Source organism: Leptonychotes weddellii, chromosome 11 (assembly GCF_054177405.1).
Source record: "Leptonychotes weddellii isolate Sample4059 chromosome 11, ASM5417740v2, whole genome shotgun sequence".
NCBI lineage: Eukaryota > Metazoa > Chordata > Mammalia > Carnivora > Phocidae > Leptonychotes > Leptonychotes weddellii.
The window spans coordinates 85,804,885-85,822,707 of NC_138379.1; the positions used below are offsets into that span (position 1 = coordinate 85,804,885).

At 51.2% G+C, this 17,823-nt stretch overlaps 1 protein-coding gene and 1 non-coding gene across 2 annotated transcripts in view; both read right to left on the bottom strand.

Annotated features, from left to right (window-relative positions):
* Positions 1-10,909: 10,909 nt before the first annotated feature.
* The window catches only part of HTR3B (5-hydroxytryptamine receptor 3B), a 29,508-nt gene continuing 22,594 nt past the window's right edge, over positions 10,910-17,823 (bottom strand). The window contains exons 6-8 of the mRNA XM_031030241.2: positions 15,376-15,586; positions 15,058-15,240; positions 10,910-14,071 (exon numbers count right to left, since the gene is read on the bottom strand). Coding sequence (XP_030886101.2) covers positions 13,836-14,071; positions 15,058-15,240; positions 15,376-15,586 — 630 coding nt within the window. The 3' untranslated portion in view covers positions 10,910-13,835. The remainder of the gene's footprint in view (positions 14,072-15,057; positions 15,241-15,375; positions 15,587-17,823) is intronic.
* On the bottom strand, positions 14,582-14,685 carry LOC115941592 (U6 spliceosomal RNA). The gene has a single exon (XR_004076325.1). It is a non-coding gene; the product is annotated as a U6 spliceosomal RNA (small nuclear RNA).

The following is a 17,823-nucleotide window of genomic DNA, read 5'->3' on the forward strand; positions in this document are numbered from 1 at the left end:
GGAGAAGCAGGCTCCCAAGGAGCAGGGAGCCCGATGCGGGGCTCGATCCCAGGACCCTAAGATCATGACCTGAGCCGAAGGCAGACGCTTAACCGTCTGAGCCACCCAGGCGCCCGATATCTAGTTTTCTTAACACCGTTTATTGAAGAGACTGTCATTTAGGGGCAGAGATTTTCATTTGTTTGTTGATCGTTGAATTCCCAGAACCTAGAAGAGTGCCTATCACATAGTAGATGCTCAATAAATATCTGTCGTGTAAACAAATGAGTGGCATTAGTAGAAGAGAAGAAAAATGGGGCTATTAGCAAAATCCACCTCTGCTCTGGAGCTCCCCTGATCTCCTTGGGCGCGGAGGACAGGTTGCTGTCAACTGAGGTGGTAAAGATGCTGTCAGCCCTGGATCTGGGATCCTTGGCTGCCTCCTCTGGGTCTGGGGCTGTATCGAGCAGATGGTCATGGTCCCACCGCCACCACAGCTCTGGTTTGTTGCTCTCCGGCAGTGACACGGGGCGGCGCAGCTGGCCACCACGTGGCTTGTAAAGGAAAGCATTTCTTGGAATGCGGAACGCTTGGGCTCCCTGAGCTGCCACCAACTGGAGAGAAGAAACACTCTGTGACACAGAGCCTGTTGTAGTCCCGTGTGACTAGACAGAGAGATGGGACGATGGGGAGAGGGCAGGCACGGGAGACCTTCCAGGCTCGCTCCTAACAGGAGCGAGGCAGTGAAACCCCACAGGAGGACTAGGCTAGGGAGTGATCTTCCCACACCGCCCAGTGGAGAGGCAGGACCCAGAGCCCTCCTGCTTCAGGGGCCACTGTCTCATTCCCCTTGACATTTATGGGAGAGCAGTCAGCCTAAAGCAAGGTCTTCAACACAACCCAGCAGACACAACCTGCTTTTGTATCAACGCCCTCCAGAGTTGGAGACATCGGCAAGAGCTCCCTTTGGCCTTAGAAACCATCTAGTCCAGCCTCCCTCTGACACCCAGGTCTCTAGGACATCCCCAACCAATGATCTCTCAGCTTTTGTTCATAGACCTCCAGTGATGAGGAGATCTTTCATGACCATCCATTTCATTTTTGCAGAGATCTTTCTTATATTGTTCCCCGATGTGTTTCTCTAAAGCTTCCACCCACCCAATGCTCTCCTTTGGGTTATTCAGAAGCCTAATTCCTCATGGATACCAAGTCCTCCCACCACCATGCCTTCTCGTGTACAGGCCCAGCCCCTCACTTCTGTCAGCAGAGAGCAGAGCAGGAAGGACGTGGGCAGGGAGAGCAGAGGCCGTGCATGACTCACCTTGGGGTCTGCAGTACGTGCCATCTTCCTGGGGCCTCAGTCGAGCTTGATGGAGTCCTCTGAATGGATGGACGAGTGAGTGAATCAGTGCAAGTTTCTCCATCTGTAAGTGAGGAAAGTGAATCCCAGGGAGGCTAAGTGACTTCAGCAAGGCCATGCAATTCCCACCCCCAGAATGAGCTCCCAGTTCAGAGGACTTTCCAGAGTTCCGTACTGGAGTGTTCAGAGACCTTGTTTTACTGTGTCTTCTCTCTTTCAGGTTTGGCTTGGTTAGCTCCAAGAAGTAGCCCACCCAGCTCCTGTTCCCTCTCTGTGCACACCTTCTGTGACCCTCCCATCATTCTGTCCCCTCCACCTAGAACCTTTGCTCTAGCTCTTTCCTCTCCCCAGAGCTCCCTCCTCCCTCCCAGATGTCCACTTGGCTCACTCCCCCTCACCTCCTTCAGGTCTGTGCCTGAACCTCACCTGTTCAATGAAGCTTATGCGGACTAATCCGCTTAGTACCTGCCTGGTCCCACCTCACCTGCCTGGTCCCACCTGGGCACACCTGACTCCTCTTACCCAGCCCTACTTTGTCTTTTTTTCCACAGCCCTATCACCTCCTAACATTCTATGTGATTGACTTGCGATGACTCCTTATTGTCTATCTCTACTGATAAAACGTCAGCGCCGTGAGGGCGGGGAGCTTTGGGGGTTTTTGTCTTCTGATATATCCCAAGTACCCAGAACAGTGCCTGACACCTAGTAGGGGCTCAATAAATACTTGTTGAATGAATCTCCTACTAGGAGAACCCGGCAGGGCCCCAGGTCTAAATCACCTCCCACAGGACACAGTAGGTGCTGAATACATATTTGTTAATACATGGATTAACTGATCATATGACGAGCCTTTGCTGCTCTGTAGCCCTGTGTGCCAGGCGCTGCCTACATGGCTGAAGGGAGAGAGGTGTCACAGGCTCTCCTGGGGTCGCCACAGAGGTCCTACCATGGCTGTGGCCTAGAGGATGCCCCCTACCTCAGGCCCCATGGGAGATGTGTGGAGTGCAGCTGGTTGCCCTTTTGCCTTCCAGCCTATCTCGGATGCCCCATGTGGGTGGGCTGGGTAATGGTCCCAGAGATACTCAGGTCCTAATCCCTGGAACCTGTGATTGTTAGCTTATTTGGCAAAGGGAGTTTGCAGATGTGATTGTGTTAAAGATCTTGAGATGGTCTAGAGATTATTCTGAATTATCCTGGTTGGCCCTACATGGAATCACGAGTGTCCTTCTAAGAGGGGGGCAGAGGAGGCTTGATGACAGAAGAGGAGAAAGCCATGTGGAGGCAGAAGCAGAAACCAGAGATGAGCTTGGAAGGTGGGGGAAGGAAGGAGCCAACATGTGTGGGTGGTCCCTAGAAGCTGAAAGAGGCAAGGAAACGGATTCTCCCCTTACAGCCTCCAGGAAGAACCAGTCCTGCCAACACCTTGACTTTTACCTAGTGACACTGATTTTGGACTTCTGACCTCCAGAAGAGAAGACGTTTGTGTTGTTTTAAGCCACCGAGTTTGTGGTGATTGGTTACGGCAGCCCTGGGAAATGAATACACACCATTCCATAGGCAGCTCCCCGCTTCGAGACCACCAGCATAAACCCCAGGTCTGTTTGTTCACATCATCCAAACCTCAGACCCTGGGAGGCCAAGGCTGGGGTGGGGGGGACGCAGCACCGTCCGGAGTGATTTCAGCCCTTGATAGCCTTGTGTTCTGCCTCCAGAGTGTTGTTCCGAGTAGAGCCACCCACTTCCTCCTCCTCTGGAGCTCTCCAAATGCCGTAAATAGACCCTGAAGTGTCTCGCTGGCCTGGAGTGGCTTCCCAGAGAGGACCCTGTCAATCTTCCTGCTTCCAAGTATTTAATTAGTCCTAAATGAAGAGTCCTCCAAAAGCATACAGCACTTTTGCACATTTGCTGACATAATCCCATTTGCCGATGCCTCTGATTGTCAGCCTGGAACTGTTCCTTCCCTTCTGGCTCCCCTGAAGGTGGTTTCACGAGCACCGAGAGCAACAGAGCTTTTCAAAGCATGTCCCTTGTCTCGCAGACACTTCTGAATTCTATAGTGAGATTTGCCATTCCACCAAGTAACAGTTGAAGTGACCAGTCCAGAGTATTCCTGAAGCCCACACATAATCACCATGATTCAGTGTTTCCGGGCTTGGGCTTCTTGTGTACTATGTCCTGTCAGCAGCGTGACCATCCTGAGAGGTAGAATTATTATTCCTTCCTTACAGATGAGAACACTGGGGCTCACTCTACAGTGGGAACCCATGGAGCGTAGGGATTAGAAACTGGATATGGTGGTCATTAGTGTTACTCTCCGAATATTCTGGCTGTCCCCTTTTCTGGGTACTTGCAAAGATTGCCCTTCCTGGTGACATGAGAGTTGAGTGGGTTGCATGATGAGGATGATGGGACAGTGAGTTAGGTTGTGAGCAGAAGAGACAGGTATATTTTTCAGGCCTGGCAAGAACCTTGTGAGGTCTCTTTCCCTCTCTGCCAAGGTGACTGACAATGTCCCAGATAGAGGCTGCTGCACCAGCCCATGTCTCAGAGGGAGGGCATGGCCCAGAACTGGAGCTGGCCTGTGGTGGGCACACAGTGTGCTGTAAGCCACTGAGATTTGGGGGTCATGTGTCACCGTAACATTGCCTAGCCTCTCCTGACTAACCCAGTTCGAATGTCAGCTCTGCTATTTTCTAGCTCTGTGGCCTTGGATGAGTCCATCAGCTTCTCTAGGGCTTGGCAGCATAGATGGATGGAATCTAGCATAGAGTTCTGGGGGAGGAGTTAATGAGATAATACGAGTAAGATGCTTAGTGTTATGTCTGCCACGTAGTAAGTGCTCAGTAAATGGAAGTTGTAGTCACTATTGTTACTACTGTTATTATTATAAAGGAAATTAAGTAAATTGACCAGAGTCCCCTAGTTAGGAATGGTTGGTAGGGTGCGGGAAGAGGAAGGGACGATACTTTTGAGCAACTATTACATGTCTTATACACTTGCAGAGTCTTCACTCTAAATGTTGGACATCATAATCCCTATTTTACAGATGAATAAACTGAGGCTCAGAGAATTATTTAAGTTGTCCAGCATCATGAAGCCATTAAGTGGTGGAGCCAGGATTTGAATTTATGCTTGGGTGACTCTCTCCCCGTCATCTTCTTTATCTTTCTTGAAAGAGAATACCCCCACCCTCTTGCTTTGTTGGTGGGAATGCAAGCTGGTGCAGCCACTCCAGAAAACAGTATGGAGGTTCCTCAAAAAGTTGAAAATAGAGCTACCCTGTGATCTAGCAATTGCCCTACTAGGTATTTGCCCAAAGAATTCAAAAATACTAATTCAAAGTGATACATGTGCACTGATGTTTATAGGAGCATTATCCATAATAGCTCAATTATGGAAGCAGCCCAAGTGCCCATCGATTGATGAATGGATAAATATGTGGTGTATATATATACACAGTGTAATATTACTCAGCCATAAAAAGAATGAAATCTTGCCATTTGCAACAACATGGATGGAGCTAGAAAATATTATGCTAAGTGAAATAAGTCAGAGAAAGACAAATACCATATGATTTTACTCATATGCGGAATTTAAGAAAAAAAGGAAAAACAGAGAGAGACAAACTAAGAAACAGACTCTTAACTCTAGAGAGCAAACTGCTGGTCACCCGAGGGGAGGTGGGCAGGGAGCGGGCGGGGGAGTGAACAGGTGATGGGGATGAAGGAGGGCACTTGTCGTGATGAGCACAGGGTGTTGTATGAAGTGTTGAGTCACTATATTACACACCTGAAACTAATAAAACACTGTATGTTAACTAGAACTAAAATAAAAACCTAAAAAAGAAAGAATTCCCCCAGTGCCGGGCACACAATTCCGCCTGAAGCCCCACCTCCTCCACCCCGCCCTCTGGCCGGCCCCATCACTTTCCCACATCAGCACGGTTTGTCGAGGGCTCCAAAATGCCAGTCTTCTCCAGCCACCTCCTCAACTCTGGATCTTGCCCATCCCGACTTGACCTGCAGCAGCCTGGCCTCATTTTGCACCCCTCCCCTGCCCTTCGCCTGCTTCTCTTTGCCTGGGCAGGGGAGCACGTGGGGTTCTCAGGATTCTAGCCCAAGACAGTGTGTGTACTTTCTAACCCAAAGGCTCAGGCCCAGCAGGGTAAGACCTCAAGGGAAGCGCACTGCATCGGGAAATAGAAGACCCCAGCTCTCCTCTGGGCTCTGCATTGAGAGTAATAGTCCCTTCCCTTTGCAGCTTCCACCCCCCAGGAGCTCATTTAACTCTGCCCCGGCGGCTCCATGACAGGGGGGCCATCTGCTACTGTCACCATCTCTCCAAACACGAGAGATATTAAATTCACCTAGATACTAAAGCTCCTGGTTGCTCCGTGAGATAATCCTGAGTTCAAATCTACTCTTTCACCTCCTCATTGTGTGATATGAGGCAAGTCACGTCACCTCTCTGGGCCTCAGTTTCTGTATTTATTCATTCATCCTACCGTAAGAACTAAATTGGATACAATATGGGAAGTCCTCATGGGTAGCGTGACACACAGTACGTGTCCCATAGCTAGAGGCTATCCGTCCGTAATCAGCATCATTACCATCATCCTCATCATTATCTAGGGTTTATTGTTCTCCTGTCCCAGCCTCATCTGCAAAATGAGAGCTTTGAACGAGCTGGGCTAGATCCCCTCCAACTCTGAGCGACCACCTCAAACACACACGCACACGCACGCACACACACACGTGCTGCCCAAGGAGGCCAAGCAAGGGGCCCCAAGCCCACAAAGCCACAGTGACAAGCCTGGGCACCCTCAGGGTCAAGTTCAGGTGGCAGGGAGAGTGCCATGGTGGCTGAAAGGGGAGAGGGCAGGGAGTGAGGGGGAGATGGGGAGTGGCCAGAACGAACTGCAGGCCGTGGGGAGACCTCAGGCCTTGAGTGCAGGCCCAGAGCCACCCCGCCCCCCTGTAGGCCTGGAAGCAGTGCTCCATAAAACCTAATGGATGTTTCAAGTGTCACCAGTAAGGGAAGGTCTGGGAGACAGAGAGAGCTTTCCTCCCTCCCAGGAACCAGGGCTGAGACATGGTGGCGGAGTGAGCAGGCCACCGGGAGCCTCAGGGACCTGGCTGGGAAGACAGGGCGTAGGCTGCACCTGAGTGGAGGAGGGGAGGACCGTGACAGCAGCATGGCTTACCCTGTGACCTGGGGCTCTTCCCCTCCCCAGCCCCATGCCCAGTGCGTTGATAAGAGCAGGCAGCAAAGCCCTCTGCCACGGTAGCTTGGCCTCCCGGGAGGCTGGCGTGCACGTCCCTTCCCCCAGCACCGGCTTGTACCGGCCGCAGGAAGGAGGACAGCGGGCGGTCCCTGAAGTCTCACGTCCACCCCTGCTGAGGTGTCAAGCTCTGGGGAGAGGCAAGGCTTTGGGTCAGAGGCTAGGTCTGTAGAGGAGGCTCCTCCCTGAGAAGAGGGATTCAATGCCTGAGGTCCCTCGAGAGACTGTGGCCACGACACAGCCGGCTGGAGGGCTCGGCGCTCTGCCCAGGGGCAGCGAGTGGGTTCCGGGGGTTGGGGGGGGAAGGGTCGCCTGATCGCTGGTGCCAACCGCCTGGCTCTCCAGAAATGGGGGCGCCTGCTGTCAGGGGAAGGAGAGCAGTGGAAGGGGCCTTCCTTCCCCTTCATGCTCTTCTCCCCTCGGAGCTCACGCACGGAGCTATCTCCGCCATCCGCCCACAGCCTATAATTCAGCCTCCCAGCTGCACCGAGGGCTTGACTGCTCCGACTGGGGGGAGGGCAGATTACGGAGTGAGTGAGGCGACTGGCAGGTGCCCTGCGGGTCCAGCTGCCCGGATAGCCGAGGCGGGCTCCGCTGACGCTGTGCTGCCCCTGAACCCCAGGCCTGCCGTGAGGCTCCCTCCAGGAACGCTCACTCTCCCCCTTTACCATCATCCTTTCCAACCAGGCGTCTGTAACTGCAGTGTGCAGACGAATCCTCTGGGGTCAGGTGAGAATTCAGATCCTGACTCAGTAGATCTGAGAGGACCCAAGATTCTGCTCTTCTAACGGTTCCCATGCTGCTGAGGCTGCTGATCCAGAGACTATGCATGGAGGAAATCTTTAGAGTTGACATAGCTATTTTATATATATATATAAATCTCAATCTCTCTGGGCGCTGGTAACAGCCCTGTGGAAAGGTGGCGAATAATAACAATAATTGCTATCACTCTCAATACCTCTAATGCGAGGTACGTGCTCAGCACTTCATAAATCTTATCTCATTCAATCCTCACAGCATCTCAGTGAAAGAGCTCTTTTTCAGAATTTACAGATGAGAAAAAATCCTGACATTCTGAACTAACTCAGTTACTTGCCCAGGGTCATGAACCTAATGGGTGGTAGAATTAGAATTCAAGCTCCTGTCTTCTACGGCAGCCCCCTCCTCTAGCCACATATAAAGTTAGCAAAGACGAGCCTCTTTAGGGAGTAATGGTCAAGGGTAAAAGCTCTGGAGTGAGAGAGCGTGCTTGACTACAGCAGAAGCCCCAAGAGCACGGAGTCTGGGGCCAGACTGCTTAGATTTGAATCCTAGCTTTGTCACTTGCTAGCTTAGTGATCTTAGACAACATAATTAACCTCCCTATGCTTTAGTTTCTTCAACTGCGAAGTGGCAATGATAATACTAGGGCTATTATAAGGATTATATACACCAGGAGGTCTCATTGTACATACATATCTCATAATATAGATAATCTTCATAATAACCCTCGTATTATCTATCAATCTATCAATCTATCATCTACCATCTATCTAATGAGATTACCTATAGTGATCAGTTAGAGAGTGTTTAGCACGGATATAAGTGATGTTGATCACTTGCGAAATGGGGATATTGATACTCAGGATAAAAACTGTCACTTAACCAAGTGCTTAGCATGTGCTGGACAACTTTCTAAGCGTTTTCCATATAGTAACTCTTAATATTAAACCTATAAGCTGGGTTTAATATTAATCATATTTTATAGTTGAGGAAACTGAGGCACAGAGTTCAAATGACTTGCCCAAATCACATAGCTAATAAGGAATTTTAACCTGGTGTGGTTCACCCAACACATATTGCCACACAGATTGTTGACTATGTGTCAGGCACAGTCGTAGGTCCTGGAAGCACAAGAGTGAACACAACAAACTCCCTGATCTCCCAGGGCTGGGGTTCTCGGGGTCCTAGAATACTATATCCCCTAAGCACTCAGCGCAGTGCTTGGCACAAGACAAAGCCTCAGTGAACATTAGCTCTGCTTCTCCTCTTACCCCTCTCTTTCCCGGGGCAGACATCACCAATTGACCACAGCCTTCTTTCCCGCAGAGCCCACTTAGGGCCCCCAAACCTGTCTCAAGACAGCACTTCCTCAGGTTTGCACGGAGAGCAAACCCATGTCGGCTCTGCGTAACCATGCTCTAGGGAAACAAATGGATGCTTCTGACCCCAAAGCCCGTGGTGTCCCCCACCTGGGAGGGAGCCGCAAGGTTAGGAGACAGGCGTGGGGAAGGCTTGTACGGGAAAGAGCTGAGAAGCTGAGATTAGCCAGGGAGGTGGGGAGAAAAAGAAATGCCAACAGCACCTCAACCCTCTTGCTCTTGGCCCGGAGCTCTCCAGAGAGGATGAGCAGGGTGACCGGGAGTGGGGTCTGCTCAGGGTCTGGCCGTCCCCATGCAGCCCTGGTCCCTAGGGCCACTGAGTAGGGCTGATAATCCTGCTAGGCCCAGGGCTTCAGAGGCTGGCATTAGGCCGGGGGAAGGTAGAGGGGGCAAGGCAAAGGGCAAGCAAGCCCCCCGCCCCTCCCCCACCCACCCCACGGATCTGGAATCTGTTGCCTGCCACAGAGCCCGCCCACTGCTCGGCAATGCCTTCCCACCCCTGCAGAAAGCCCCGCTGCAATGCCTGCTTTATGGTCTCTGCCAAATGAAGCACAAACTTAACTACATCACCCCCCTGACAGGACAGGAGAGAGGGTTGGGGGTGGCACACTGGGCTGCTTCAGCCCCCTAATCTAATCACTGGCGTGGGTCATTTCAATTACGGACACCAGAGTGTGGTGGGGGGCCTGGCTGCTCATAAAAGGCTCCATGCTGTTGCTCAGCTAATTAGGAAGCTCTTATTGTCTCAGCAGGTAAATAACTCAGGACTGAAAGGTTCGGGCTGCTGAGATGGAGTGTGAGCCAGGGAACAGGACGGGGAGATGCCTGTGATGAGCCCCAGGGCACAGATGGGGTTGCAGGGAGGGAGGCACAGCCATCCTGGAGGGAACAGGGCAACTGGGTCTCTGCCCTGGGATGATTATCCAACATCCAGGAATTGGTGGAGGAATTCCTTACCTTAAACACAAGACCTGAAGTTTACTAGAAGCCTCAGAGCCACACTATAAGATAAAAATTTTAGGTCCACCTCCTTTTGCTAATCTCTCCTTTCTATGTATATTTAGATCCTTGAGAAGTGAGCACTGCCCCCCCTCCTCCGCCCTGGGAGCCAGGGGTCATACCATGCTGCCTGTCCCCAGGGCTGGAGCTGTGATTGCTTTGGTTTGCTTCCTGGTCTGACTTGTCCAGGCTCAAAGCTGGACCCCAGAGGCTGGCTGGGTCCTCAAGATGTAAGGGTGAGGGGCTCAGCTTCCTTGACCACAACAGCTCCTCCCCTCTAGGACAGGCAGGGAGGCAGAGGGGGACCTCTCGAGAGGGGAGCGAGACCCTCCACCACCTAGTCATTGGCCGTACACGAGGCCCCACAGGTACCAGAGACCACGGCAGCAGTGCCTAGAAGTTATTCTGAGATGTCATGACATATAAAATGGAGGGCTGCCTGTCTAGCCCAGGGCTGTGCTTCGCTAAGTCTTTATTTTAGACGTCAGTGAAGTCCCCAGAACTGGAGCTGTGATTTCTTGGTGAGTTCCGAAACTACCTTAGCTTCTGGGAAACAGCAGATGGTCGGAGCATTCACAGCTGGGAGAATCCCATTTTTGCTCTGTTCCTCAGTTTCCTTCCTCTATGAAACAGGAATCGTGAAACTTATAAACATTTGGAGGAGCCGAGCTAAAGCTGCTCTGTAAATAAGGGCTGCAGGCACCCTCTCTTCCTCCCACCGCACAGGGACTCTGTGCCCCTGACGTTTGTTAACGTTGGCCTTGCTTCGGGTGGCAGAGCTGAGCCTGGGGCTTCGAATGAATCCCTGGCCGCCACGTTCAGATCAGGGGCACTTGGAGCTTAGGCAGAGGTGGTCCACCTGGGGCCCAGCTTAGCGGCCAGGCTTCACTCCTCTTAGAGGCAGACATAAAGAACCTGGAGATGTTCTCCAGGGAGGCAGCGAAAGTGGGCTACACGGCAAGTGGAACGGGAAGGGCCTTGGGCAGCCCCCCTACCCAAAGCCCCCAGGAGAAGGCACGGGATGGCTTTAGTCCTTGGCCTGTGGATCCTGGAATAAAGGCACTTGTGGGGAGAACCAGAGCCCATACCTGGATTCTGATAGAGGTAGTGGAAGAAGGAACACTTCAGACTAGAACCCCGTCTGTTGATAGCAGGCAGGTCTTATTTTTATTTGGTGATGTATTATCTACTTTTCAAAGTACTGTTAAATACATTGCTTCATTCTGATCCTCAAAGTTCTGTGATTTGGTAGAGTAAGTATGAGCAACCCCAATGCCAAACAGGGTAACTAAAGCTCTGAGACATTAAGCTCAGGGTCCCCTGGCTAGACAGTGATGGAGCCAGGACCCAAACCAGGTGCTTTCTCCAAGGACAGCTGGAGAGGAAGGAGACTCCGCAAGGGGGAGTTCATGGCAGGCCTTTTCACCTTTAATAACCAAGGAAGTGAAGAGAGCTCTAGGGATCAACGTAGAGGCTCACGGAGCAGGTGGAGACAGAGGAGGCCAGGAGTAGAACGGAGGAAGTGAGGAGGGAAACAGGTGGAGGGTTGCATGGACACTTCCTGTTCACAAACTTCTTATGTTCCTCATTTCATTAACAGCAGCAGTGGAATTTCATGGACAATTGGCGTTGAGCACTAACTGGGAGGTAATGAGAGAGGGAGGATGCAGGTAAAGGCTGTTTGAATTTAAATTCTTTTTCTTTAGGGGGATGGGGGGGCGGGTTTTTTTAAAGGCAATTTTAGCGCTGCAGAAAGTTCCTAGCAAACAGCTTTGGACTTTTGTGTCCTCTGCCGGTAGCATTAGGAGTGCTGGTTCTCGCTCAGCCTACCGTGGTCTACACAGCAAGCTCCCGATGGCTACCCTGACAGAGGGCAGAGCGACGCCGAAGCACCGGGAGTCTGACCTCGGGTAGACTCTCCCCTCAGACCTGGGAAGACACACGACACCTGCGTCCAACAGCAGCAGTGAGCTGGGACGAGCGGTTCTACAACAGCAGCTGCAGGGGTGCGGCGAGCAAAACTCTGTGCGGACCTGGGCAGAGATGGCGGAGGAGCCAAAACAGAAAACAGGGGGACTCCACTAGGAGTATGTGGTCTGTGTGACAAGTGATGCACACACACACACACACACACAGGAGGCCATAAAACGTTCAAAGAGGGAAGCGTATAGAATAAGGTAAAACTAAAGCTAGAGAGAGGGGACAGAGACATGGGATGATCGGGTGAAGAAGGTGGGGGAAGGCTGTTTTGAGCAGGGTCCTTAGACGGAGTGGCACACAGATTTGGTGACACAAAAGAATATGTGAGCTAGCTGTAGAGCCTGGGACGGAATGGCAAGCAGGTGAGCTGGCCTAGACGAAGCCTCCGTAAAAAGAAGCAATGGGAAATGAAGAAAGTCAAAATAAGAGGAAGGAAAATATGTGGGAGACTTGAACTCTAATCTTTGAGTTCAGGTGACGGGGCCATGGGAACTGCCGTAAGGTAAGCGAGTCAGTACAGGTTCGGCCCCTGGAGAGTAAGAGCCAGAATCTGATGAGTTACCCGAGTGCCCGGGGATCAGGGCTCTTCTGTCTTAAGAAGCGTCTGTGGGCATAGATGGGAAGCTATGGGGCCACTGGGACTGTGATGGTTAGTTTTGTGTGTGAACTTGGCTGGGCCACAGGACCCAGATATTTGGTCAAACATTATTCTAGATGCTTCTGTGAAGGTATTTTTTACACGAGATTAGCATTTAAATCAGTAGACTTCGGGAAAACAGATTCCCCTCCAGAATGTGGGTGGGCCTCATCTAATCAGTTGAAAGCCTCAAGAGTAAAACACTGGCTTCCTGGAAGAAGCGAGAATTCTGCCAGCAGACACCCCCACCTCTGCTTTGGATTCAAACTGTAACTATTCCCTGGGTCCCCGCCCACCTGCAGATTTTGGACTGGCCAAGCGTCCACAGTCATGCAAGTAGTCTGGGCTGAATTGTGTTACTCCCCCCAAATTCATGTTGAAATCCTAACCCCCAGTGCCCCAGAATGCGTATCCAGAGTAGGGCCTTTAAAGAGGTGATTCAGGTTAAATGAGGTTGTTAATGTGGGCCCTAATCCAATAGAGTTGGTGTCCGTATAAGAGGAGGAATCGGACACAGATATGGACGTGCGCAGAGGGAAGGCCACGTGAGGATGCAGGGACCAGTCAGCCAGTTGTGGGCCAAGGACAGAGGCCTCAGAAGAAACCAACCCTGCTGACACCTTGATCTCAGACTTCCAGCCTCCAGAGCAGTGAGAAAAGACATTTCTGTTTAAGCCTCAGAGTCTGTGGTGTTTTGTTACAGCGGCCCTAGCTGACGAATACAAGGACAGTGGATTATAATCTCCTGGAACCCTAGGTTCATGCATGAAGCCTGGCCCCCAGCTCGGTGCCTTACACATGGTGTGTGCTGACCAAGTGTTGTGTTGACTGGGTCCGAGACGTTGGCTCCCGGCTTCCCTCCAGCAGTGATACAGTGCAGGGGAAGAGGCGCTCAAGGGAGACAGTGGGAACTAGAGCTTCAGGACACGGATGAGGTGTGAATCTTGCATTCTGCTCTGTACAAGGTTGACCTTGGGAATCAAGTCAAGGGAAGAAGGATCTGTGACGGACGTATTTTGTATTCTCTGGTGTGCCCAACATAACACCTAGAACTTAATTGACACTCAGTAAACATTCTGAATGGCTGACTGAATGACCAAGACAGACCTGGGGGGTGAAGTGATCTTTCATTTGAAAAAACAACCCTCCAAACACACATGTATGTGATGTACCTAGAAAGGCTCTGAAAGAGATTGCTAACGGTGCTCACTCTGGGGGAGTGACGTGGAATAAGAAGGCAGGCTTCCTTTTCACTGTATACCCTGAGATGTCCGGGCATTTTCATCATGAATGCCTAATCCTGGGTCATTCAGTACCTCCTCCGGTGTGAGTACCTGCACTGAAGGCCAAGAGGCAACAAGAGGTGAGAGGAGCTTTTTAACCCACGTGCCCCTTCCGCACGGCCCACAAAACCCTCCAGCCTGCCCCAAGTGCTGAGAGAGCAGCAGCCTCCGGGGCTCACGAGCTGCCCCACAGTGCCCAGAGGGAGCACAGGGTGACGGTGTAGAGGCCCAGCATGACGGCGTAGGCTTGAAAGAGCAGTCGGTCAAAACGTTCCAGGAGGGCCAGCCACTTAACCCCCTGCCGGTCCGCCTGCTCCCAGGTTTGGAAGTAGGTGCTGATGGACTTAAGCTGGAACCAGACTTCCTTCAGGCTCCCTGGCTGCACCTGGTGCTCTCGACAGATCAGGGGCTCTGCATGAGAGAGGAAAACATCCTGGGTGAGCTGGGGGCTCCCGAGGCCCCCTGGGCTTCCTACTGGAGGCGATGGCCTCATCCTACAACGAAGGTTTGTAGGCAGAACAGGGCAGGGGATTGGGTTGGGCTTGGGGGGAGGTAGGGCTGTGCTCAGGGGAGCTCTGCGGAATGTGGCAGAGCCGGGTCGTGCGGGAAGCCTGTCTAGGTTAGAGCCACCCAGATTTTCTGAGCTGGGGGCCGGCCCCACTAATTCCATCGGAGCTTTAGGGGCTGGGATGATTATTTTTGTTTAATTGTGATATGATTTACATATAACATTATATGTCTCATGTGTATAGCATTATATATATATAATATATATATATATATATATTATATATAATCTATCTATCTATCTATCTCACCAGAGTAAGTCTGGTTAACCTCCACCACCACACAGTTACACATTGTTTTCTTGTGATGAGAACTTTTAGGATATATTTCTTTAGCAACTTTCAAGTATACAGTAAAAATACAGAACGCTTCACAAATTTGCCTCTCATCCTTGAGCAGGGGCCACGCTAACCTCTGTATTGTTCCAATTTGGGTATATGAGCTGCCAAGGCGAGCACTGGGATAATTCATACACTTGCTCACATTAAGCAACAGGAACCCAAATACATACAAGCAAGTGTGCACACACACCAGCACTCTATTATTCCAGAGTCAGTCGCTTAGTCACTTCAGCTAACTGGCTAAAATTGGAAAATACAAACAAAAATAAGCAAAGTCAACTGAGGGCCTGACCTCTAAGCTAAAGTGAGGCTTTCTGGAAAGTCAGCAGGTCTCCAGATAGGTAATATCAAATGCAGCACAGAGGCTAAGAAGCAAGTGTTTCAAATTTTTCGCACAGCTGGACGCATGGCCTGGTGCTCCACCAATGGGAACCGGTGCGGAGAGTGATCAGGCAAGACAGGGTGCGGACCTCGAGGCTTCTCACAAACCTGGTACCCCAGCAAGCTGGGCTCTGGGATCCATTCTAGGCCCATCAGCATCAGTGTCCCCTCGAAGGCACAAGAGGGGCCACTCCTGCCCATGGCTCCACTCATCATGGAGGAATCTGACCAGCAGGATGGACTTAAATAAGCTGATAACCAGGAAGGCCATGCAGACCGTGAAGAAGACTCCTGAGGGAAGGAACCAGAGGAGGTGTACTTAGCCACAGTGTCTGGGGCCTCTCCCTCCCCTGATCTGAAATGCAACATCAGATCTGTGACAGGAGTCATGGAAGATGGGTGCCTGGTATCCCCAAGGCTGCTTACCAATCAGAGGGGTACTCAGTGCGCTCCTTGGCATCTCGTCGGACATGTTGACCCTGAAGACAGTGTAGCCCACCAGCACGCTGCTCTTGAACACAATCCTGATACGGCAGGTGGGTGGTAGGTAGAAGCTCCCCAGATCCACAAGCATTAGGAAGATGCTGGGAATCAGCAGGCTCACAACATAGACCAGCGGACGCCTGCGAATCACCACCTGCCCAGGGACAAGGCATCTACTGAAAAGAAGGTCTGTGCTGAAGGACTAGAACCCATAGCCAAGAACATTCCCTGACGTCCCAACATTTTTGCATAATGTGAAAAGACTATGTAGTTTAGAAAAAGGAGATTATTTTGTGGTTTAGAAAATAGAAAAAAAACCCTTTAAGCTTTTATGTGGAACTAAATTACTAATTATAATAAGAAGTGTCTATTTATTTGCTGCTTGCTGTATGCCAGGCACTAGCCTAAGTGTCCTCTGTGCCCTGTCCTGCTCAATCCTCACACCCATTCAAAGGGCTGGTCATTATTATCTCCATTCTACAGACAAAGAAACTGAGGTTCACAGAGATTGAACTGCTTGTTCAAACTCACACAGCTGGGGGCGCCTGGGTGGCTCAGTCGTTAGGCGTCTGCCTTTGGCTCAGGTCATGATCCCAGGGTCCTGGGATTGAGCCCCACATCGGGCTCCCTGCTCCGCGGGGAGACTGCTTCTCCTTCTCCCACTCCCCCTGCTTGTGTCCCTCTCTCGCTGTGTCTCTCTCTGTCAAGTAAATAAATAAAATCTTAAAATAAAAAAAAAAAGGAGGGTGCCTGGGTGGCTCAGTCGTTAAGTGTCTGCCTTCGGCTCAGGGCATGATCCCAGGGTCCTGGGATGGAGTCCCATGTCCGGCTCCCTGCTCAGCGGGAAGCCGCTCCTCCCTCTCCCGCTCCCCCTGCTTGTGTTCCCTCTCTTGCTGTTTCTCTCTCTGTCAAATAAATAAATAAAATCTTAAAAAAAAAAAACCTCACCCAGCTGGCAAGTGAGAAACTGTGTTAAATCGAGGTCTTACACCAAAATCTTTCTTCTTACGTCACTTCTACAACATATTGTACTGTTTTCGGCATAGCCTGTCCTCTGTGGAACATGAGCGTCTCAGCACCTGTGTGTCCGTCAGAGTCTGGGCACGACCAAATGGCACCCTGGGACCTCTGAGGAGGGCTTGGCAAAGAGACGGCTGACAAGGTATGGGCAGGCAGAGGGCAGTGCCCAGGTATTTGGGATGGCTGGGTGAGCTGTCCCTACCCTGGGTCCTAAAGGGGCCTCGGGCTGGGAATGTGACTAGAATCCGAGGAGAGAAAGCTGGGTGGAGGTGGCCACCACACTGTGGCTTGCCCCTCCCTCTTCGGGGCACAGCCAGCCTGGTGGTGATTCCATAGGGAGAAAAATGGACAGATAAGCATCTGACTCACTCTTCCCCTCTCTCCAACCTCCTGCCATTCCGTCTCCTCTTCCCATCGGTCAGTGGGGCCATGGCTCATCTCCAGGAGCACAGAGCAGGTGGACAAGTGGATCTAAGTGGGGGGACAGCCGAAGATGTCCAGCAGGATGGCCGGGCATACAGAGCTGCTGAATGGGTTTTGTAGCTGGGAATTGGAGACTAAAAAATTGCTGTTATTGCCATTTTTGTACACCTCTCTTGTCTGGGATGGTGATAGGAAGTGTCTTTAATAAACACAAACTATTTTCATCAGAATGACAGGATTGCTTCCCCCCCCCCCCCCCCCGCCGACCCTTGGAGGGCAAAAGCAGCAACAATTAAACAATTCCTCATGGGGTGGGGGCGGGGGGCGCCTGGGGGCTCAGTTGGTTCAGCGTCTGCCTTCGGCTCAGGTCCTGATCCCGGGGTCCTGGGATCGAGCCCCACACTGGGCTCCCTGCTCCGCAGGAAGCCTACTTCTCCCTCTCCCACTCTCCCTGCTTGGGTTTCCTCTCTCGCTGTGTGTCTCTGTCAAATAAATAATTAAAATCTTTAAAGAAAAATTCCTCATGGGGCCAAAAATAATACCTACCTTATTCATGTTTATTGAATATATGAATGTCCTGAGCCCTTCACTGTTGGATCTGGACGTAAAATAATGTCTGAAGTCTCCCATTTCTCTGATCCACCAAACAACTGAATGCTTTCTATGTGTCAGATAACATGTGAGATGCTTTTACACATATGATGTGGTTTATTTAATTCTCACTGTGAGCTTGTTGGCAGGTAATAGAACACCCCCACTCTAGACTCTTAAAAACAAAGCTCGGCTCCTGAAGTAAGTTGAGTAAGTGGAAGAGCTGGGCTGTGCCCCACATCTGGTTCCAAGCCCAGTGTCCCTTCTGCCACAGCGTAGCTACAACTCTTGGTCTGAGCAGACATCCGAGCTGAGTTCAGGGTTCTTCTCCCTCATCTCTGTCTCCCACTCTGCAAG